Consider the following 22,964-nt stretch of genomic DNA (forward strand, 5'->3'; position numbering starts at 1 on the left):
TTTGTAGACTTCCAAGAACAAATGTAGGATATTTGTAAAAGCTATTTTAACATCGTCTACTTATCCTTGTATGTTACTATTCAATTGGATTTTGTTTGTTTGTATGTTTGTTGTGGTCGCACCGCGTGGGTTGGGGATCTTAGCTCCCTGACCAGGGATTGAACCCGGGCCCCCGGCAGTGGACGCACGGTCAATTGGATTTTTTTTTTCTTTCTGCTAACATGTATTATATTTCTGATTGTTTGCCTGGATTATAATTACCCTCTTCACATGCCATGATGGACACACTGAGAAGACGAACGTTTTCCCTTTTTTCTGCCTTAAGGTTTTCAAAAGGAAGTCTCCATTCGTGCTTGGTTGTTGATACTCCTCTGACTGTGAATAATTTCCCTTTTTTATGAGAGAACAATTTTATACTCACAGGCTTTAGAGGGCAGCATGAGCTCCCTGAGACTTGATTTCATTATTTCAATTTCATTGTTGTGTTTTGAGGGCAAGTCTCCATTTGTAGCCAAACAAACTGGTTTTCCAATTTACCAGGGTAATGCATGTTTCCCTCTTGGAATAAATCTACTTAAGTTAAATAAAAGTACATCCATTTAAATTGAAAGCACTGGTATCAATGGCCATCACTAATGTCCACTGACACTGAGCACATGTCAGGCCAGTTCCAGGCACTGTCGATTACCACACGTTTAATTCTGACACCCCTGTGCTCTCAAAGTCAGGAAAATACAGCTAATGCAGTAAGTCTCTCATTAAGCTCAACTTACATTAGAAGATGCCCCTCCATTGTGAGATGCTATCCTCTGCCTTCTTTCCCAGTAAAAGTCCTTTATGTTTTGAAATGTGGGTGTGAAATGTCCTTTTTTACCAAATCTGTGTGAGCTTTCTAGTTAAAAAAATTTTTTTAGTGGTTCATGAACTGCTAACATCTGGGAATCACCAAATCACCCCCCCCCCCCCGCATAGGCTCCCTCTGTTATCCCATTAAATTCTCCCTATCCCACTGCCCCCTCACCTCTACTTTCCCCTTCCTGCTGCATGTCCTTTCCTCCTTTGTGTAGCACCCAAGAGTCCAGTTCTGGAGGTCGACTGATACGTCAAATTCCAGCTTCACTGCTTATGCGCTGTGTGACCCTGTGCTAGTCAATGAGCTGTTTGTGTGTCAGTTTCCTCCTTGGTAAAATAGGATAATGTTGTAGCTACTGCTCAGGGCTGTAGGAGGGTCTATTGGTTAATGTATGAAAAGTGCATAGGGCAGCACCTGGTGCTCCCTAATGAATGGGTCTGTTGATGGTTACAATCCCAGCAGCCATCATCAACGTCATTGTCATCACCATCACCATCATCATCATGGTCACCATCGTGCCAGATCTTGGCCCATTCTGGAGCCATGTGGCATAGCTTTGTGGTTATACAGCACAAACACCACGTACAGCCAAACTGGGTCTCCAGCTTGGTTCAGCTGCTCATCAGTTCCCTGCCTTTCAGCAAGTACATTTATCTCCCTGAGCCTCGATTTCCTCTTATGGAAAATGATGCCTGTCAGGCACCTGCTTCATGGGGAGGCTGTGAGGAAAACCCAAAATAGAATCCTTTAGTGCAAGGCCCACAGGAAGAGATGCCTAACGCTGTAAGATGAAAGTGCAAACCATGTTCCTGAAAAGGAGACCAAAGTATGTGTACACAAGGACAGCCATGAACTGACTAGATGGTATGCATAATTTTTTTATGCCTGGGTAATTAATTTAAAAACCCAGGAAAAGTATCAATAAAAACCTTAATTAAAACTGATAAATATATTTAACATTTCCAATAAAATACTTCTATTTCATAAAACTAGTACAGGCTAAATTTTTTTTTTTTTTCTTTTGCCACTCTGCAGAACTTGTGGGATCTTAGTTACCCGACCAGGGACTGAACCCAGGCCCTTGGCAGTGAGAGCACCCAGTCCTAACCACTGGACTGCCAGGGAATTCCCCAGTACGGGCTAAATTTAGATGCCAATGAAAGAATAGGCAAAACAACTACATTGAAAAAAATCAGAAAGTGAATGACTCTCAGAGACTCACGGAATCAGGCAAGTGGGCATTTTTCGTCATCATAGAATTGTTCTATACCTAGATTGGGAAGTTTTTTCATGGATAAATGCATTTATCAGTCAACAAATTGTACAGTTGATGTTTGCGTGTTCCCCTCAAATAAACTTTACATTGAAAAAGTTTAAAACACTTCCTGAACTTTAGTTAATGGCTTCGATCTTGCCATGGCATGGGTAGTGTTTGTGAACCTAAATGCAGTGTAGTCAAAGAAGGCCCGGAAGCAACGGTTCACCTATGTCCTTGAGCACATCCAAACCCAGTTCTTGATTTCTCAATACCTTTCTCAACCAAAAAGAAAATCTCCTTAGAGAAAAGACTGGTTCCTGGCAGAGAAAGGAAATTTGCAGGATGAAACTGTAATATCTTTTATATCAGAGCTAAGTGCACAAAATGTGATGGTGACATGAAAATGGGACAAACCAGCATAAAGGAACTCCCATGGACTCAAATCTGGGAAATTTTGAGATTCAAAACAAATGACGGGCTTCCCTGGTGGCGCAGTGGTTAAGAATCCGCCTGCCAATGCAGGGGACACAGGTTTGAGCCCTGGTCTGGGAAGATCCCACACGCCACGGAGCAGCTAAGCCCGTGTGCCACAACTACTGAGCCTGTGCTCTAGAGCCCACGAGCCACAACTACTGAGCCCATGTGCCACAATTAGAGAAAACCCACGCGCAGCAACGAAGACCCAATGCAGCCAAAAAAAAAAAAAAAAAAAAGGCTCTGAAGGGACTTTCCTGGTGGTCCAGTGGCTAAGAGTCTGCCTTCCAATACAGGGGATGCAGATTTGATCCCTGGTGGGGGAACTAAGAGCCCATATTCAGCGGGGCAACTAAGTCCACACGCCACAACTAGAGAAGGCTGCACATTGCAATGAACACCCAGTGCAGCCAAAAAAAAAAAAAAAAAAAAAAAAGGGCTCTGAAGAAGGCCGCGGGTGAGGAAAATGATCATTTTATATTTTTCTGTACGGCACATTTTTTTTTTTTAATTTCTTTTTGGCTGCATTGGGTCTTCGTTGCTGCGTGTGGGCTTTCTCTTGTTGTGGCGAGCGGGGGCTACTCTTCATTGCGGTGCGCGGGCTTCTCATTGCGGTGGTTTCTCTTGTTGCGGAGCACAGGCTCTAGGCACGCGGGCTCAGTAGTTGTGGCTCTCGGGCTATACAGCGCAGGCTCAGTAGTTGTGGTGCACGGGCTTAGTCACTCTGCGGCATGTGGGATCTTCCTGGACCAGGGCTTGAACCTGTGTCCCCTGCATTGGCAGGTGGATTCTTAACCACTGCACCACCAGGGAAGCCCCTGTACGGCACATTTTTTCACATTATTTCAGTTAATACTGATTATCTTGTGTAGCTTGAAAACTAGCCTCAAAGGAAAAAAAAAAATCTCAGGACAAATTTCAAGTACTCATATCCAATGCCAGCACAAGGGAGTAAGTCCATGGTGGCAACTGTGAAACCCACAAACACTAGACCTGCATGTATACATCTGGACTCATCTGTTAAAATCCCTGGCACTTTACTCTGTAAAAACAAAAAAACAACTTCACACAAACATTTATTAGATCGGACAAGGAGGATCCTTCTCCTTTATCATGAATTTAACTTGGATGTGTGTTTTATTTTACTGGTTTTACCTATAATTCAACTGCTAGAAAGCTACAGAGGGGGACTTGGAAATGTCCAGTCCTTTCCACAGGGTTAGAGAGGCTAAAACAGTGGAAAGAGGAAAGAACTAGGACTCACCTCAGAAGGCCACAGCCATACAGGATGAGCACCTTGCTGTCAGAGACAATAAAGAAAACAAACCCTCGGACAAACCACGTTCAATACATCAGCCGGTGTGACCCTTCAAAGACATGGCAGATCAAGCCATTCCTCTGCTTCAAATCCTCCAATGTCTCCCCATCTCATTCAAAGCCAAGACCCTAACAGTGTTATGCAGCGTTTGACTGCAATTGGACTCCCAATTTCCTTTCTGAATTAATCTCCTACTATTACCTCTCTTCATCACTGATTCAGCTCCATCACCTCCTTGATGTGCCTCGAATATTCCAGGTTATGTCCCAGCCGTAAAGCCCTTGAACTGGACGATCCCTCTACATGGAGAGAACTTTCTCCAAATACCCACATAGCTAGCACCTTCTTCTCTTCCCAAGTTTTTGCATAAACAACAGCTTTGAGAAAAGGCCCCATTTTAACCATTCTATTTAAAATTATGACGTGTTCTTATCCCCTCACAGATTGGTGTGTATCATTCAACTTACACTGCTCCATTTTTTCCCTTCAGTAACACTTATGACCTTCTAGTATTTTATACAATTTATTGTTTATTACGCTGCTTATGTAAACTCTGCAGGGCAAGACTGTTTCTTTTTTCAACCTGTTTTGTTCAGTGATGCCTTTCAAGTGCCCAGAACAGTGATTCTGGCATCCAATAAATATTGAAGTGAATGAATGAATGATTTAAAAAAAGAAAAAGGAAAAAACCCACGTAGAATGGAATCAAGAGTGAGAATTGGGGGGGGGGGTAGGGATAAATTGGGAGATTGGGATTGACATATACACACTACTATGTATAAAACAGATAACCAACAACAGCCTACGGTATAGAACAGGGAACTATACTCAATATTTTATAATAACATATAAGGGAAAATAATCTGAAAAAGAATGAGTATATGTATAACTGAATCACTTTGCTGTACACCTGAAACACAACATTATAAATCAACTATACTCCAATAAAATTTTTAAAAACAGATAAATAAAGCCTCTAAGTGACATGGATCAAGTTATCTTCCACCTTGCTAAACATCTTTTCAAAGAACCTATTAAGGGCTTCCCTGGTGGTGCAGTGGTTAAGATTCCACCTGCCAACGCAGGGGACACGGGTTTGAGCCCTGGTCTGGGAAGATCCCACATGCCGTGGAGCGACTAAGCCTGTGCACCACAACTACTGAGCCCGCGTGCCTAGAGTCCGTGCTCCACAACAAGAGAAGCCACCGCAATGAGGAGCCTGCGCACCACAACGAAGAGTAGCCCCTGCTCACCGCAACCAGAGAAAAGCCCGCACACAGCAATGAAGACCCAACATGGCCAAAGATAAAATAAATAAAAAATTAAAATAAAAAAAAAAGAACTTATTGAAGACTGAAAATGCAGCCAGTTAATAGACTCAAGTAATTACCTGTCTGCCATTAAACAAATACAACGTATTTTCACTGAGGTTTGTTGAATTTTAGAGTGAATTTCCCTAAATATCCTAAATGTTTCTATTCTGCAAACTGTGTGCATATACTAATAAACGTACTTCTTTTTAAACTAAAAAAAAAAAAAGAAGAAGAAGAAGAAAGAGTGAGAGATAGTATCAGGCATTTAAAACCAGATGAACAGGAGTTTACCTATAAAAAAAAAATTCAACGTCTTTAGGGGTGCACACTTTAATGTGGCGATCCCTATGTGGACCATTCTCTCCTTAGATATAAAATACAAGTATTGTGTGATGTTATTTTCGGTATTCTAATTTCTTACAAGTTCAAGTAGCTCATGACTCAAGTCCTCATACTTCTCACAAAGAATTATGCCAATGGCTAGAGATGTTCAGAACAAAGCCTTCCAACAAATGTTGGTGGAGCTGCCCTCAACATCCAACTTTCCTGACACAAGACAGCAGTGAACACATAAAAACAAAGGGCTGGGGTCCTTTTCTCCCTCAAACATTGCCCCACCAAAAAACAGAACTGATGAAAAACTGCAACAGGCTTGGCAGGAAAGTCTGAAAGAGTTTCCGAAAGCATTTGTTTTTTCGGTTTATAGTCTTTGTCTCTATCCCCTCCACCTCTTTGTTATTTTCTTTTTTCTTTATTGGCCGCACCTTGGGGCTCGCAGGATCTTAGTTCCCCGACCAGGGATCAAAGCCAGGTCCTCCTGCAGTGAAAGCGCGGAGTCCTAATCACTGGGACTCCGCAGGGAGTGAAAGCGCGGAGTCCTAACCACTGGGACTCCGCAGGGAATTCCCTTGTTAGTTTTCTTTTTAACATAATGCTGAGATGGCTTAAGTGCAAACCAAGGGGGAGCCCTGTGGCTGAAGGTTGTTATAAGCGCACAACGACCCCTGAGTCTGTCTCCTCTGTGCTTCCTCACAGGGAAAGCTCAAGCTCCGTCAAGTTCCAATATGACTCTATGTGACTAGTGGTGACCTGTCACAGGAGGTTTTCTCACGGCAATAATTACGTGGTTCCTCTTCATTACACATTCTCAGGTGGCGAGGACGAGTCTTTTCTTTCGGCTGAGGAGCGTCCTTCTGGTTATATTCAGAACGTCTTTCCCCGGTATGTTCTCTGATGTTGACAGAGGTGGACAGACCCACGAGTGGCATGGCTTCTCGCGCTGAGTTTCTCCACAGAATGAATCCTCTGAACGATGAGCAGGGGCCGAAGTCTTCTGACATTTCCACTGCATTCGCAAGGCATCTTCTCCCACGTGACCACTTGTGCATTTGAAAAGCAGACAAAAAACCTTCCCAGAATTCTCTGCACTCAAAGGGTTCTTCCCTCCAGCGTGGATCCCCTCATGAAAGACAAAAGAGGAGCAGCGGTGAAGGCCTTTTTCTCAAGTATGAACCCGCTGGTGCTGCAGGAGGTGTGACCTCCGTTTGAAGGCCTTCCCGCACTCGGCGCACTTGTACGGCGTCTCCCCGGTGTGGATGACAGAGTGCTGGATGAGGTACGTGCTCCGGTGAAAGGCCTTCCCACACTGGGCACACTCGTAGGGCTTCTCCCCCGTGTGAATCCGCTGGTGCTGCAGGAGTTCTGAGCTGCACCTGAAGGCCTTCCCACACTCTGTGCAATCGTAGGGCTTCTCTCCAGTGTGGATGATGTAGTGCTGGATGAGGTGTGCTCTGTTGCTAAATGATTTCTCACATTCTTTGCATTCGAAGGGTTTTTCTCCAGTGTGGGTCCTATTGTGGCGAATAAAAGTAGAGCGGTGGGTGAAGGCCTTTCGACACTGGCCGCACTCATAGGGCTTCTCCCCGGTGTGGATCGGCTGGTGCTGCAGGAGGTACGACCTGCGTTTGAAGGCCTTCCCGCACTCGGCACACTTGTACGGCGTCTCCCCGGTGTGGATGACGTAGTGCCGGGTCAGGGTTGAGCTCTGGCTGAAGGCTTTCCCACACGCGTTGCATTCATAGGGCTTCATTCCAGTGTGAATCCGCTGATGTCGAACAAGGTACCACTTCCTGTTAAAACTCTTCCCGCACTGCTTGCACTTGTAGAGGTTATGAATCAGGGGGCCTTTTCTTGGTCCCTGTGGGTCACGCTCACAGAGAACATCTCCCTCAGAGACTCTCTCCTGGAATGCCCTGGAGTGCACACCATCATCCGCCTCCAAACCATCATCTTCAAGGCTCGTTTTCCCAGGATGGGTCTCCTTGTGGGCGTCTGTCTCTGGCCTCAGCTGACCTTTCTGCACTTCCAAAAGCCCTTCCGGATCCCTGGCTTGCCTCGACCTGCAGTCCCTTGAAGATCCCAGAGTCAGGCTTCCCTGGAGCAAGGCTCCTTCAGACAAAACCGGCTCTCTGGTCTGACGTTTTGCTCTGTCACCTGAAAAGAATCCAATACACAAAGGGGGACTTTCGGTGATGCAACACAGAAGAAACAGAAGCAACACTTCAGTGAACAAATGAGGATGAAAGCAGCACCTCTGATATCTGCTATGTTTTTACGTCAATGTATCCTAGATTTCCAGTTACTTTTTATGACCCTTGTCCCCTGACACCATTAAAGGGAAAATCTGGACAGCAGGCTGGACCAGGAGACAGAGGATCTGGAGTAGGGGAGGGAGGACAGTTTCAATAATACTGTCTGGAGAGCATCTGCCTCAAGGATTGATGTCTTGGTTCTGTGAGAGTGTAGGGAAGTGGCACCTAGCAAGACTGGGAAGAAAAAGGTCATCTTCCCTGGGAGGTGTCCCATGAGCTGGGTCCTAATGAAGACGTCAGAGTTGCCAGAAAGAAAGAAGGATGGGGTACTGGGTTGAAACAGAAGGAATAAGCGTGGGTAGATTCACCCTTGGAGGGTGCTTAAGAGTTATAAGAAGAAAAGGTACTATTACTCAGCCATAAAAAAGAAGGAAATCATGCCATTTGCAGCAATTTGGATGGACCTGGAGATTATCATACTAAGTGAAGTGAGTCAGAGAAAGACAAATATCATAGGATATCACTTATATGTGGAATCTAAAAAAAATGATACAAATGAACTTATTTACAAAACAGAAACAGACTCACAGACATAGAAAACAAACTTACGGTTACTAAAGGGGAAAGGCTGGGGGGAGGGAAAGATAAATTAGGAGTTTGGGATTAGCAGATACACACTACTATATGTAAAGTAAACAACAGGGACCTACTGTATAGCACAGGGAACTATACTCAACATAACCTATAAGGGAAAAGGATCTGAAAATGAATGGATATATGTATATATATAACTGAATCACTTTACTATACACCTGAAACACAACATTGTAAATCAACTATATTTCAGTTAAAAAAGAAAAAAGTGCCTAGAAAATGGCCTGGGATGTAATAAGTGCTATATAAGTGGTTGATAAATAAAACACTGAAAATACTGTTTAAATTAAAAAATAAAAAAAAAAAGAGGGACTTCCCTGGCGGTCCAGTGGTTAGGACTCCATGCTTCCACTGCAGGGGGCCTGGGTTTGATCCCTGGTCAGGGAACTAAGATCCCACAAGCCACACAGCGCAGCAAAAAAAGAGAGTTACAAGAAGAAAATGGCACCAGAAGCCTGGTGAAGGCAAGCCTGAAGTGGCGGTTACAGTAAGAAGGGAATAAAAATCTCAGAAGAAAAGGGGTAGTGGGACACACAAAGTCAAACGGTATGAAAGACGAGTTTCTGCCCTGTTGAGAGGCATTAGAGTGGTGTTAGCAGGGAGAGCTCTGGAGCCACAATGCCTCAGTTTGAGGCGCGGGTCGTGGGATCTTAGTTCCCTGACGAGGGGTCAAACCTGTGCCCCCTGCAGTGGAGGGGCACAGCCCTAACCACTAGACCGTCAGGGAAGTCCCTCCTTTCTTCTTTTTTTTTCCTTTAAATTTATGTATTTTATTTATTTATTTTTGCTTGCGTTGGGTCTTCGTTGCTGCACGCGGGCTTTCTCTAGTTGCGGCGAGCGGGGGCTACTCTTCGTTGTGGTGTGCGGGCTTCTCATTGCGGTGGCTTCTCTTGTTGCGGAGCACGGGCTCTAGGTGTGCGGGCTTCAGTAGTTGTGGCACGCAGGCTCTAGAGCGCAGGCTCAGTAGTTGCTCCGCGGCATGTGGGATCTTCCCGGACCAGGGCCCGAACCCGTGTCCCCTGCATTGGCAGGCAGATTCTTAACCACTGAGCCACCAGGGAAACCTCCTCCTTTCTTCTTTAAGTCATAATTTCCTCACCTAAGAGACTAGAGGACTCTCAGTTTCTCCGGTGTCATGAGGGTTAAATGAGAAAATGCCTGTAAAGCTCTCAGCACAGTTCTTGACGCAGTGCGAGTATGTGTGGTGGTTAATTTTATATGTCAACTTGGCTTGGCTACGGTGCTGAGCTGTTTGGTCAAACACCATTCTGGATGTTGCTGTGAGGTACTTTTTAGATATGACTGACACTGGAATCATCAAACTTTGAGAAAGGCAGGTTACCCTTCTTAACGTGGGTGGGCCTCATCTGATCAATCAATGGCCTTGGGACTTCCCTGGTGGCGCAGGGGTTAAGAATCCACCTGCCAATGCAGGGAATACAAGTTCGAGCCCTGGTCTGGGAGGATCCCACATGCTGCAGTGCAACTAAGCCCATGCGCCACAACTACTGAGCCTGCGTTCTAGAGCCCACGAGCCACAACTACTGAAGTCCGTGTGCCGCAACTACTGAGCCCACGTGGTGCAACTACTGAAGCCCACGCGCCTAGAGCCTGTGCTCCGCAACAAGAGGAGCCACCACAATGAGAAGCCCACGCACCACAATGAAGAGTAGCCCCCGCTCACTGCAACTAGAGAAAGCCCGCACGGAGCAACGAAGAACCAACGCAGCCAGAAAAATAAATAAATAAATAAACTTAAAAAAAAAAAAAATCAATGTCCTTAAGAGAAAAGACTGAGATGCCCTGGGAGGGAAGGGATTCTGCCTCCAGACTCAGGACTGCAAGCATCTACTCTTCCAGCTTACTGGCCTGCCCTGAAGATTTTGAAATCGCTTAGCCCTCACAATCACACGAAGCCTAATCAATAGAATAAAACTCTGATTTATCTCCTTTTGGCTCTGATTCTCTGAAGAAGTCTAATGTTATTATTCTCATTGTTGTACTGGGCAATTAGGATGACAGCAATGCCATCAGCAAGAACAAGCCATCTTATTCTACAGGCCAAAGAGAGTGGCCTCAGTAGAAACCAACCCTGTGGACACCCAGCCTCTAGAACTGAGACAATAAATTTCTGTTGTTTGAGGCACCCCCTCACCCAAAAGAAAAAGAACAATAAAACCTATCCACGGTGATAGAGTGTAAACAGTGGGTACCACTGTAGGACAAGCTATTGACAAGGATGGGGCACCAGGAACCTGCCACAGAACTGGAAATAGTCTAAATTTTGGGTGAGGTGGAGGATACCTCAGTTTATACATATGTAAAAAGTAAAGCTGATTTCCCACTCCTGGGCATATATCCAGACAAAACTCTAATTTGAAAAGCTACATGCACCCCTATGTTCACAGCAGCACTATTTACAATAGCCAAGACATGGAAACAACCTAAATGTCCATTGACAGAGGAATGGATAAAGAAGATGTGGTACATACATACAATGGAATATTACTCAGCCATGAAAAAGAATGAAATAATGCCATTTGCAGCAACATGGATGGATCTAGAGATTGTCATACTAAGCGAAGTAACTCAGAGAAAGACAAATACCATATGAGATCACTTATATGTGTAATCTAAAAAAAATGACACAATGACACAAATGAACTTACCTACAAAACAGAAACAGACTCACAGGTATAGAGAGCAGACTTGTGGTTGCCAAGGGGGTTGGTGGGGAGGGATGGATTGGGAGTTGGGATTAGCAGATGCAAACAATTACATATAGGATAGATAAACAACAAGGTCCCACTGTATAGCACAGGGAACTATATTCAATATCCTGTGATAAACCATAATGGAAAAGAACATGAAAAGAATGTATACATATGTATAACTGAATCACTTTGCTGTACAGCAGAAATTAACACAACATTCTAAATCAACTATACTGCAATAAAATTTTTTTAAAAATTGAAAAAAGAAAAAGTGAAGCTGAATCTGAAGGATTTATATGTATCACTGTATACTTCTGATATAAAAAAATTAAGTAGATTTTAAAAACAGAAGGTATGGAAGTCAAATATATAGAGTCAATCCTTGAATAACACGGGTCTAAAACCCATAGGTCCACTTATACACGATTTCAGCCCTTTGTATCTGTGGGTTCTGCATCCGTGGGATCAACCAACCATGGATCAAAATACTACATAATCTGCAGTTGACTGAATCTGCAGATGTGGAACCGTGCATATGGAGGGAGACGGCCCACCATAAGGGACCTCAGCATCCACGGATGTTGGTATCTGTGGGAGCACTGGAACTCATCCCCCACATACACCACAGAACAACTGTCCATCATTTCCAAAATGAGACAACTCTTTCAAGAGTTGTGGGCTTCCCTGGTGGCGCAGTGGTTAAGAATCCACCTGCCAATGCAGGGGACATGGGTTCGATCCCTGGTCTGGGAAGCCTGTGCTCTAGAGCCCGTGAGAGCTGCAACTACTGAGCCCGCATGCCGCAACTACTGAAGCCCGTGAGCCTAGAGCCCGTGCTCCACGAGAGAAGCCACCGTAATGAGAAGCCCGCGCACTGCAACAAAGAGTAGCCCCCGCTCGCCACAACTAGAGAAAGCTCACGTGCAGCAATGAAGACCCAACAGATCAAAAAATAAATAAATAAAATAAATAAATTTATTTAAAAAAAAAAAAGATGACGAGAGGGACTTCCCTGGTGGCGCAGTGGTTAAGAATCCGCCTGCCAATGCAGGGGACACGGGTTCGATCCCTGGTCACGGAAGATCCCACATGCCGCGGAGCAACTAAGCCCGTGTGCCACAACTACTGAGCCTGCGCTCTAGAGCCCGTGAGCCCACGTGCTGCAACTACTGAAGCCCGTGCACCTAGAGCCCGTGCTCTGCCACCGCAAATGAGAAGCCCACGCACCGCAACGAAGAGTAGCCCCCGCTCGCTGTAACTAGAGAAAGCCTGCGCGCAGCAACGAAGACCCAATGCAGCCAAAAATAAATGAAATAAAATAAATAAATTTATTATAAAAAAAAAAAGACGACGAGAGCTTGAACTAGGGTGCTGGCGATGGACTCAGGACACAAGGATAATCTCAAACGGGCAGGCCTGGGGATGGACAGATGTTGGTTTGATGGAGAGACGCTGGCTGAGGTGTTGCTAATCTTCCAATCTGCTTAGATGGCAGGACGTTCTCAGAACGGGGCACGGGGCAGGAGTGGGCAGGATCCCGGGGGTCTTCTAAGGCATGACAAGCTTGAGGGGTCTCTGAGACACGAAAGTAGAGATCTGGGAATAAGGAAATGGGGGGCGGGGTGGTGTGTGGAACAGAGCATCGCTGGTGGGGCTGGCCAAAGACACTTACAGGCGGGCTGAGAAGCCTGAAGGACCGACAGAGAGGAGAGACCGTGACTCACTGTGGATTATTCAAGCTACAGTCAGCAGCACAGATGTGGGGCTGAAAACCCCAGACATCCACTTGGTGTTCTTAAGGGCAAGAGGGGCAGGAAGGTACAGCGCAAGGGGCTGCTTCTGAGTGTCCTGTGGACAAACAGGAGGATGGATAAATGGATGGAGAAGGTGGGAAAGAGTTCCATAGAGAGTATAGCGTAGACCATAACTTCAAGGGGAAGAAAGGCCCCTTTTCCTCTGAGTCTAGAAGTCCAGGAGAAATGCGTGATACCACCACTCACTATGATTAATACAGTTACATGGATACGGTAAGAACTGACCTTAGTCGACCCTCTCTACAGACCAGGCACTGTACTAAGCAGTTTGCTGCATTATCTCATTATACCTTCAAACAACCCACTCACATACAAACTAGCCTCGCTCTGACTTCCTGAGAGCAGGGTGAGTAGAGTAGACAGAGGTCATACAAACCAAGCCCACTGGCTCTTCTCCTTGGGCCCAGAACAAAACCACACTCTCCAGTCCTGAGCACCCAGTTGTGGCCAAATGCCTAGTTCTTGCCTGTGGGATACAGGGGAGTAAAGTATGCGTGCATCTGGGTGTGACCTGTCCCCTATCCCTTGCCGTTTCCCCTCCACCAGCTGGATTATGCTGGACCAACCTTAGAGCTATACGTTGACGTCAGAAGGCGCCTGGGTCTCTAGATGCAACTAGAGATTATCATACTAAGTGGAGTAAGTCAGAAAGAGAAAGACAAATACCATATGATGTCACTTACATGTGGAATCTAAAATATGACACAAATGAACCTACCTATGAAACAGAAACAGACTCACAGACATAGAGAACAGACTTGTGTTTGTCAAGGAGGAGGGTGTGTGGGGAGGGAAGAAGTGGGAGTTTCGGATTAGCAGATGCAAACTATTATATATAGGATGAATAAACAACAAGGTCCTACTGTATAGCACAGGGAACTATATTCAATATCCTGTGATAAACCATAATGGAAAAGGATATAAAAAAAGAATTATATATGTGTATAACTGAGTCATTTTGCTGTACAGCAGAAATTAGCACAACATTGTAAGTCAACTGTACTTCAATAAAAAAAAAAAAGAGAAAATAAAAATTAAAAAAAAAAAATGAAGAAGAAGGTGCCTGGGTCTCTAAATAATGGTTTGGTCCCAAGCTGGCCAGGTGATGCACACTATACTTTGATGTGAGAGAAACCACCAGACCCCACAAAGGGGGTTTCACACAGCAGCTCAGGGGCACTGGTCCCCATGCATTCTCAAGGTTGCTGTGAACCCACCTGCCTGCTATTGGCTCCTACCTGGGCACGTGCTACGTGGGAGGCCTCTTGTTCCCGTCCACAGCTCCTGCCCATGCTCCAGCAAGCGGATCAACTCTGGTTTGGGAACTGGATGCCCTGTGGATGGAGAAAAAAACAGGACGCAGGTGTTTTGATGAGAAGAACGAAACCCTTCCATCCTACCTGGGACTTCATGACAGGAACAAGACCATGAATATAGCAGCTCCCAAAGTAAAGAAAATGTTGATTTGTGACTGGGAATCCAACGGCACAAACACCACTCCTGGGCTGCAACTGCTGTAGAGGGTGGTGCTGTCTGTCTACACAACACCACTTCCCTTGAGCTTCATCAGTGGAAGCCAGCCCCACGCAGGGGCATGCCACTTTCACACACAGCCACGGGACCCTGGGAATACTCCAATAAAAAACAAAAAAAACAAAAAAACCCCACAACGCTGAAGTCAAAATAATGGCATTAAGGTCTTAGCAAGTTCATGTAGAAGGCTCAGGGCTGTGAGCTAGAGGCTGGTCCCTCTGTTGAACAGAAAAATTAGCCACAAAGGGGGCCATGGAATACTCACACACACTGATCTGAGACTTTCTCTTGACAACAATCAGCGTGCCAGACAGAGAAGGTAAAAGGACTGGCTTTTGCAGGGTGTCCACCTGTGGCATTCCATGACATTCCTGTGCACCTCCTAAATGATCTCCTGCCCAGGGGAGGATCACGGCCCAGGCCTCAGAAAGCATGTGATGATGATGTAGACACCAGGGGCCTTTGAACCAAGATTGTGCTGTTTAGGAAGATCCCTGGGTGGCACTGATGACAAGTGCCATGTAGGGGTCTCCCTGACTCACCCACTCATCTGAGAACAGCCCTGCTAACTGGGCTGTGGGGACACCTGACCCCACCAGGCTGGGCCAGTCAGCTTCCCTCCTGTGGAATCTGCAACAAGGACCTGAAACTGAGGCCTGAGGGTGCTGGGCACTGGGATGAGGGCTGGTGTTCAGAAGGACATTGTTTCTATCCCACCGATCACTGCTACAGACACAGGGAGACCAGGCAGGAGGAGAAGTGACCAGAAAAATGCAGGGCCTGTGGGGAGGAGGAAAGGTGACTCCTGTGACCTTGATCAGCCCGGAAACAAGGAGGGTGGGGTCCCCCACAGGTGTGAGAGCTGAGCACTTACCCAGTGAGACCAGGAGCCCACAGATCTCCAGCATCACCTCTTGGTACAGGGTCCTCTGATCCAGATCAAGCTGTCCCCACTCCTCCTGGGTAAAGGTCACGGCCACATCCTTGAAGGTCACCAATACCTGGAGAGTCAAACACAGGTAGTGGTGTTGGGCTTGTGCACTTGGATGGGATCAACCCTGTCACTCTGTTGCTGGTGAAGATGCAGAGAGACCCAGGCCTGAACCACCGAGGCCTGCTGATCGCCGAGTTCTGTGTTGCGCTCAAGGGGGAGGTGGAAGCAGCCTCTGGATATAACGCAACTGTGGCTGAGAGAAAAGCCTCCCGTGAAGGAAGCCACTGGAGATGACACAGACAATGGTGTTCCATAAGGACTGGGGGCAGATGGTGCGTGCTCTGGGAAAAATGATCATGATGATAATGCCAACAATGGTAACAGCAAAGTGACAGGTGCTGAGCCTCCCTGGTCCTCACGGTGCACCTGCCCCAGGCTGAGGGCTTTACACGCTGCGGTAAAGTGACCAAAGATCCGTCGCTCTGGAGCCAGATTTCTGGGGTTTGAATGAAGACTCTTAAATCTGGCACTCGGGACTTCCCTGGTGGTGCTGTGGTTAAGAATCCGCCTGCCAATGGAGAAGACACGGGTTCGAGCCCTGGTCAGGGAAGATCCCACATGCCATGGAGCAACTAAGCCTGAGTGCCACAACTACTGAGCCTGTGCTCTAGAGCCCGTGAGCCACAATTACTGAGCCCGCATGCCACAACTACTGAAGCCCGTGTGCTCTAGGGCCCATGCTCCGCAACAAAGAGAAGCCACAGCAATGAGAAGCCCACGCACCGCAATGAAGAGTAGCTCCTGCTCGCCAGAACTAGAGAAAGCCCACGCGCAGCAACGAAGACCCAACACAGTCAAAAATAAATAAATAAATTTATATATATATAGAAAATCTGACACTTGCTGGCAGTGTGATCATGGGGAGGACGACATCCCATCATTTCTCCAAGCATCAATTTCCACATCAATACAACAATCATTCCCACTATGCCAATTCTTAGAACTAAAGAGAAAATGTTCCCCCACCAGATGCTGTGGAGTGCCTGGCCCAGTTAAGTGTTCAGTGTATTTTGTGACTTTCACTAATCCACAGCCCACAAGGTAAATGCCATCGTCACCTCCATGTCACAGCCAGAGGCCTGAGGCCCAGGCAGCTCTAGAAAATCAACCACAACCTCAAATTTAAGGAAAAGAAGTGGGGGAATTCCCTGGTGGTTCAGTGGTTAGGACTCCACGCTTTCACTGCTGAGGCCCCAGGCTCAATAGCTGGTCAGGGAACTAAGATCCTACAAGCCATGTTGCGTGGCAAAAAAAAAACAAACAAAAAAGGTGGGGGGGCGAGGCAGTGTGGAGGCAGCAGCTGCACGAGGGGCTGCGGTGCCGGAGGCGAACCAGCGACCCAAACACCCGGGTTAACCACGTCTCGTCCACGACCCTCCTAGGTGAGAATTATGAAGATGACGACCTAGTAAACTCTGATGAGGTTATGAAGAAACCATGTCCAGTACAGATTGTTCTTGCACATGAAGATGACCGTAATTTTGAGCTTGATGAAGAAGCTTTGGAGCAGATATTGCTACAGGAGCACATACGAGATCTTCACATAGCAGTGGTATCCGTGGCAGGAGCTTTTCGTAAAGGGAAATCATTTCTACTGGACTTCATGCTTAGATATATGTATAACAAGGATTCTCAAAGTTGGATTGGTGGAAACAATGAACCGCTGACTGGCCTTACATGGCGAGTTGGTTGCAAAAGAGAAACAACAAGCATATGTCTGGAATGAACAAAAGTGGCTGTGCTGCTAATGGATACCCAGGGTGTCAGTCAACTATCAGAGATTGTGCAACAATGTTTGCTCTGAGCACTATGACTAGCTCTCTCCAGGTATATAATTTGTCTCAAAATATTCAAGAAGATGATCTTCGACACTTGCAATTATTTATAGAATATGGCAGACTTGCAATGAAAGAAATCTACCAGAAACCATTTCAGACGTTAATGTTTTTGATTCGAAACTGGAGTTATCCTTATGAACATTCATGTGGTTTGGAAGGTGGAAAACAATTCCTTGAAAAGAGATTGCAGGTAAAACAAAATCAACCTGAAGAGCTACAGAATGTAAGGAAGCACATTCACAATTGTTTCTCAAATCTTGGTTGCTTCCTTTTGCCACATCCTAGTCTTAAAGTTGCAACTAATCCTAGTTTTGATGGGAGATTGAAAGATATTGATGAAGAGTTTAAACGAGAGCTTTGAAATCTGGTTCCAGTGCTACTTGCCCCAGAAAATTTGGTAGCAAAAGAGATAAGTGGATCTAAAGTCACTTGTAGAGATCTTGTAGAATACATTAAGGCTTACATTAAAATTTATGTAAAAAGTCCATGCTTCAGGCAACAGCTGAAGTTAATAATTTTGCTGCAGTAGCAGGAGCAAGAGAGAAAGTATGGAGCAGGTAGGTGGTGGGGACAAGCCTTACATTGCACCTTCAGATCTGGAAGCGAAAACACCTGGATCTCAAGGAAGTGGCGATTAAACAGTTTCGTTCAGTAAAAAAAATGGGTGGAGATGAATTCTACCGTCGTTATCTGGACCAGCTTGAGGCTGAAATAGAAGAAACCTATGCAAATTTTATAAAGCACAATGATGGCAAAAAAATCTTCTATGCTGCTCGTACCCCTGCCACACTGTTTGCAGTCATGTTTGCTATGTATATAATCTCAGGACTGACTGGCTTCATTGGCCTAAACTCTATAGCTGTCTGTGTAACCTTGTCATGGGGTTAGCACTGACGTCTCTTTGTACTTGGGCATATGTTACATACTCTGGGGAGTTCAGAGAAATTGGAACAATGATTGATCAGATTGCTGAAACACTATGGGAACAGGTATTGAAGCCCCTGGGTGATAATTTGACAGAGGAAAACATAAGGCAGTCTGTAACAAACTCTATCAAAGCAGGCCTGACTGACCAGGTGTCTCATCATGCCAGATTAAAGACAGACCGACTGACAGTTCATCCCCTCATGGACTCCACTCTTTCTTTTTTTCATGCTTGCTGTACAATGAGAACTCAAATAAAAATAAACCAAAGTTTACAATCAACTGTAGAAGTAGTTTAGTATAACTGGCTTCACAGATGGCTGCCACAGAGTGTGAAATTGTTGGTTTTAAGCATTCTATTTATGGCTCCTAAGACATGAAGACTGGCTGAGGAGCATTAGTTTTCATGCACACTTGTGCCATGTTTAATTCTTTTTTCCCCCTTTTTACTTAATCTAATGTTAGTGAAATCTGTCTTATGTAAAGGATATTTCAGGGAAATGTTTTAAGAAATCTATTTAGAGTCTCTTTAACACAGTGTCGCATTGAAATTTTAATTTTTAGAGAAGTTATGAATCACTGTATCAAGAATCAGACTGGAATGACAATGAAGCCTTTATTGAGCCACGACATTAAAAGTACATATTGCTTTACTGCCTTCAATACCAGTATTACATAAATGCATGTATCAGAAACTTCACAGAAATTACATGACAACTCTTGTAGCTAAGAAAATGACTCTGAGGTGTACATTTGTCTTGCCTTTTTAAATTTATAAACCTGTCCTAAAAGGAGATGCATATCTGGGAAACTGAACTGTCTTTATGCAGTTTAGCCTTCATGTACATAAAATATGCCATTAATTTTATTGGGGGAGAAATTCCAACCAAAAATGTTGCCTACAGCTATGAGTTAAGAGTGTCTATACAGTGTGCAGCTTTTATTTTCTAAAATCACAGATAGGGCATGTATATGAATTATAAATATATAAACACGATTTTGTATTAAAAGTTTTGTAGTTTATGACAAAATCTGGTTCTGTGGTAGGCTAATGAGTACAGTCTCTGTGAAGGAATGTTTGTGGCTCACGTCAGTGTGTGAATGCAGAGACAATTTGAAGTTTTCGATATATTTGTGATATTTATCTTCTTGAGTACTGCAATCTCACCCCCCCACCCCCCAAGGGAATTCAATGGGAATGTTTATCGTGACTTTGTCCTCTGTAGCATTTTAAAGTTCTTTCCTGTAATTTATTTTTAGTACATAACTAAAATTTTGTTGTATATATATATATAAAAAAAAGGAACAGAAGTGGGAATTGAACATCCAGCCAGCAAAAGATGGCACAGAGTTGCCAGAAGATGGGCAGGTGGGAGCCACGGGTACCTTAGCTAGAATTAAAACAGCCAGGAAAAGACTGTCCTAAGAGGTGACAGTGATGCACAGGAAGAGTGGGGAGTGACAGCCCTACAGAGATCTGGGAACAGGGCCCCAGACAAAGGAAAATGCAAGGGGAAAAGCTGCAAATTGGGCAGGAATTTTGCAAGTTCAGGACCTCCTGGCTGAGTGCGGTGAGTAAGAGAAGAGGGAAGAGGAAGAAGCATGGAGGAAGTCACGGGGCAGATCCAGTACAGGCCTGTGGGCCACAGTGCAGGAGGTTGTACTTATTATAAGTGTGATGGGAGCACCTGAGTGGGAGACTCATTCATTCATTTAACCATTTATTGAGTACCCTTTACAAGCCCAGGCTGTTCTAGGTCTTGGCAGAGAGCAGCAACAGGCACTCTTGGCTAGGGCTGGAAAGAGATGCTAAACAAGCAACGAAATAAATGAGCAAGACAACGTCAGAGGGACCCAAAGATTCCAAAGTCAAGAAAATAGAGTTTCCCTGGTAGTGCAGTGGTTAAGAATCCGCCTGCCAATGCAGGGGACAGGGGTTTGAGCCCTGGTCCGGGAAGATCCCACGTGCTGCGGAGCAACTAAGCCTGTGCGCCACAACTACTGAGCCTGCGCTCTAGAGCCCATGTGCCATAACTACTGAGCCTGTGAGCCACAACTACTGAAGCCCGCGCACCTACAGCCCGTGCTCCACAACAAGAGAAGCCACCGCAATGAGAAGTCCGCACAACCCAAGGAAGAGTAGCCTCCGCTGGCCACAACTAGAGAGAGCCTGCATGCAGCAACGAAGACCCAACACAGTCAAAAATAAAATAAATACATTTTAAAAATAAAAAATAAAGAAAATAGAGCGAGAAGACAAGAGGTCACAGTCTGCTTTTGACAGGGCACCACGGAAAGCCTCTTTCAGGACAGCACACTGGAGTGAGTCTGAAATAAAGTGAGGAAGGAGCCAAGTGAATGGGAAGTTAACAAATACGACAAGTCCTGACAGCAATCAGGACTATGATGAGGGTACTCAGGGCCACGGCTATGGAGTTACCCAGGACCTCTTGTGTTTTCATGTCCAAAGGGACACCACACTCCTGCACACTATCGCCACTTACCATATGTAACTGAACCTCAAACAGGAAAACAGATTCAGTGGGAAGCCAGTTCCACTGGCTGTAAACTGGAAGACAAATTCCTTGGCCTTCTGGGCGCCCCGCCTGTCCTGACACCTTTTCTGTCCTAGCAGAGCTGCAATCCCCAAGCTGCTGCAGGCTACTCCTGCCTCTTCCCCACCCCAGCCCTTATCTTTGTAGAGGTTACACAGCTGGGAAGGCCAAGGGTCAGCTTCCCCCAGGGATGAGCCTCTAAGATCAACAAAGGCTCAGGAGGCACCTCCGTGGAAAGAGAGCCAGAGTGATGCTCCCTGCACCGTGCTGGACGCGGGGGGATACACGTCACCCATGTGCTTTTTCTAGTTCCCTCAGACCCAGTTGGAGGAACTTTAGCATAAAAGCCAAGGACAGGGACTTCCCTGGCGGTCCAGTGGTTAAGACTCCGCGCTCCCAATGCAGGGGGCACGGGTTCCATCCCTGTTCGGGGAACTAGGATCCCGCATGCCTCACCACGCAGCCAAGAAAAACAAAACAAAACATAACCAAGAACAGCAGGGAAAGCTGCTCAAGGTTCTAGACTCGGGAAGGGGCGGGGCCGCAACACACAGAAAGGTCTCCGGACTGTGCGGCCTGCGCTCCTCCCTGCGGGTCCTTCCACGCCAGCGGTATGGGGTCAGGGGGATTCGAGAAGCCACATCTCTCCCTACCACACAGCGTCCCACTGACTGACAGAAATGGGACCCTCCGCGTGAAGCCCCTAACCTGGATTCCCACCCGGAGCACAAGCGACCCCATCCCGAGGCTCCGACAAACAATGCCCTGGGGAGGACAAGGTGACGACTCACAGGACACCACCATCCTGCACAGCAGCGCGCCTCGGCCACGTGGGTGGGGTCCGAGCGGCCGTGACCTGGCGCACCGTCCACTCACCTGTGCCGGGGTCACCAGCGCCGCCATCGCACCGCGGGGAGCGTAGGGCCACGTGAGGGCGCCGGAGACCGGCGGGTCCAGCGGGCTTAGCTGACCCTCCCCCAGGTCGTACAAAGGCGCAGGTGGGCCCTCCTGGCTGTCCTCCCAGCTCCGTCCCGACGACCCGGGTAGAAGTCACCTAAGATAGAGACACAACCGCCCCATCACGAACAAACGGCCTCCCTGGCGACACAGGAAGTCCCGCCGCTGACAACGCGAGCCAATAACGCCCGTTTTCTGTGACGTCATCAGATCGGCGCTCACAGCCATCCCGCGGAGCACAGCCTGCTGGGTAATGTAGTTCTTGTCCTGCATCCGCCCGGGAGAGGGAGTCTTTGCTCCTTGGAGCCAATGTCCCAGAGGCGGGAGACTGGAGCTGGCAAAGGGCCTGCAGAGGCTCCAACGAAGGAGGCGAGGCATTGGATGTTTCTAAAGGGGACACACCCAGTTTCCCTGTTGTGTTTCCTGTATCTTGTCATTTAAGATGCTCCTAACTGAGCAAGTGGACATACTGTATGGTAAATTTTTTAAACTTCGTATTCTGCTGCCTGACCATCCCCACAGTCTGTGAGCACCCCGCCCAGGTGACTGAGTACACCAGAGTGATGAGGCTGTGGCCCCTGACACAAGCTCCCCTTGTCCTCCCTTGTGACCTAGTGACATTACAAGGCACCAATGAAATTCCCTCATGACATCTGCTTGTGTACTCCCCGCCCCCAGCCGCCCGACCTTGTCTTGGGGGCCTCTTTCTCTCTCTCTGGGCTCTCCTCCTGCTTGGTTGAGCCTGCTCCGAGGATATCATGATATCACTCATATACAAAGTACCTACAGTCATAGATGTGAACTAATAAACTTTATCTTGCTACTGTTCAAATACATGCAGACTGAAGTTTCACAGTTCTGTGCGTTTCAGCGTGTTTGCTCAGGGTCTAGAGAGAACGGACTTCACACATGGCCATTACTAGGATGTTGCGGAAGAAGAGGTTGGGTGTCCCTTAAACAGGTGGACAATAGAAAAACTTTGCTTTCTATAAATGTTTAAATAAATTCATGAAGTTTGGAACATATACAGAAGATTTATTTTACAAAAAGTGAAAGTGCTTTAACATAAATTATAAATTTAAGTTTATGTTATTATCCAAATATCTTCATATTTATTCTGTCCCTTCTATTTTTTGAAAACATAATCCCTTTAAGGGGAGACATTATATTGTAG

The 22,964-nt window shown here is 46.2% G+C and overlaps 1 protein-coding gene and 1 pseudogene across 1 annotated transcript in view; one reads left to right on the plus strand and one right to left on the minus strand.

Moving 5' to 3' along the window:
- The window catches only part of ZNF550 (zinc finger protein 550), a 34,038-nt gene extending 12,092 nt beyond the window's left edge, over positions 1 to 21,946 (minus strand). Inside the window, exons 1-4 of the mRNA XM_061173637.1 lie at positions 21,710 to 21,946; positions 15,397 to 15,523; positions 14,228 to 14,323; positions 6,730 to 7,709 (exon numbers count right to left, since the gene is read on the minus strand). Of these exons, the coding sequence (XP_061029620.1) occupies positions 6,730 to 7,709; positions 14,228 to 14,323; positions 15,397 to 15,523; positions 21,710 to 21,736 (1,230 nt within the window). The 5' untranslated portion in view covers positions 21,737 to 21,946. The remainder of the gene's footprint in view (positions 1 to 6,729; positions 7,710 to 14,227; positions 14,324 to 15,396; positions 15,524 to 21,709) is intronic.
- LOC133078865 (atlastin-2-like) lies at positions 15,604 to 21,027 on the plus strand (annotated as a pseudogene).
- Positions 21,947 to 22,964: the final 1,018 nt, after the last annotated feature.

Source organism: Eubalaena glacialis, chromosome 18 (genome assembly GCF_028564815.1).
Source record: "Eubalaena glacialis isolate mEubGla1 chromosome 18, mEubGla1.1.hap2.+ XY, whole genome shotgun sequence".
Lineage (NCBI taxonomy): Eukaryota > Metazoa > Chordata > Mammalia > Artiodactyla > Balaenidae > Eubalaena > Eubalaena glacialis.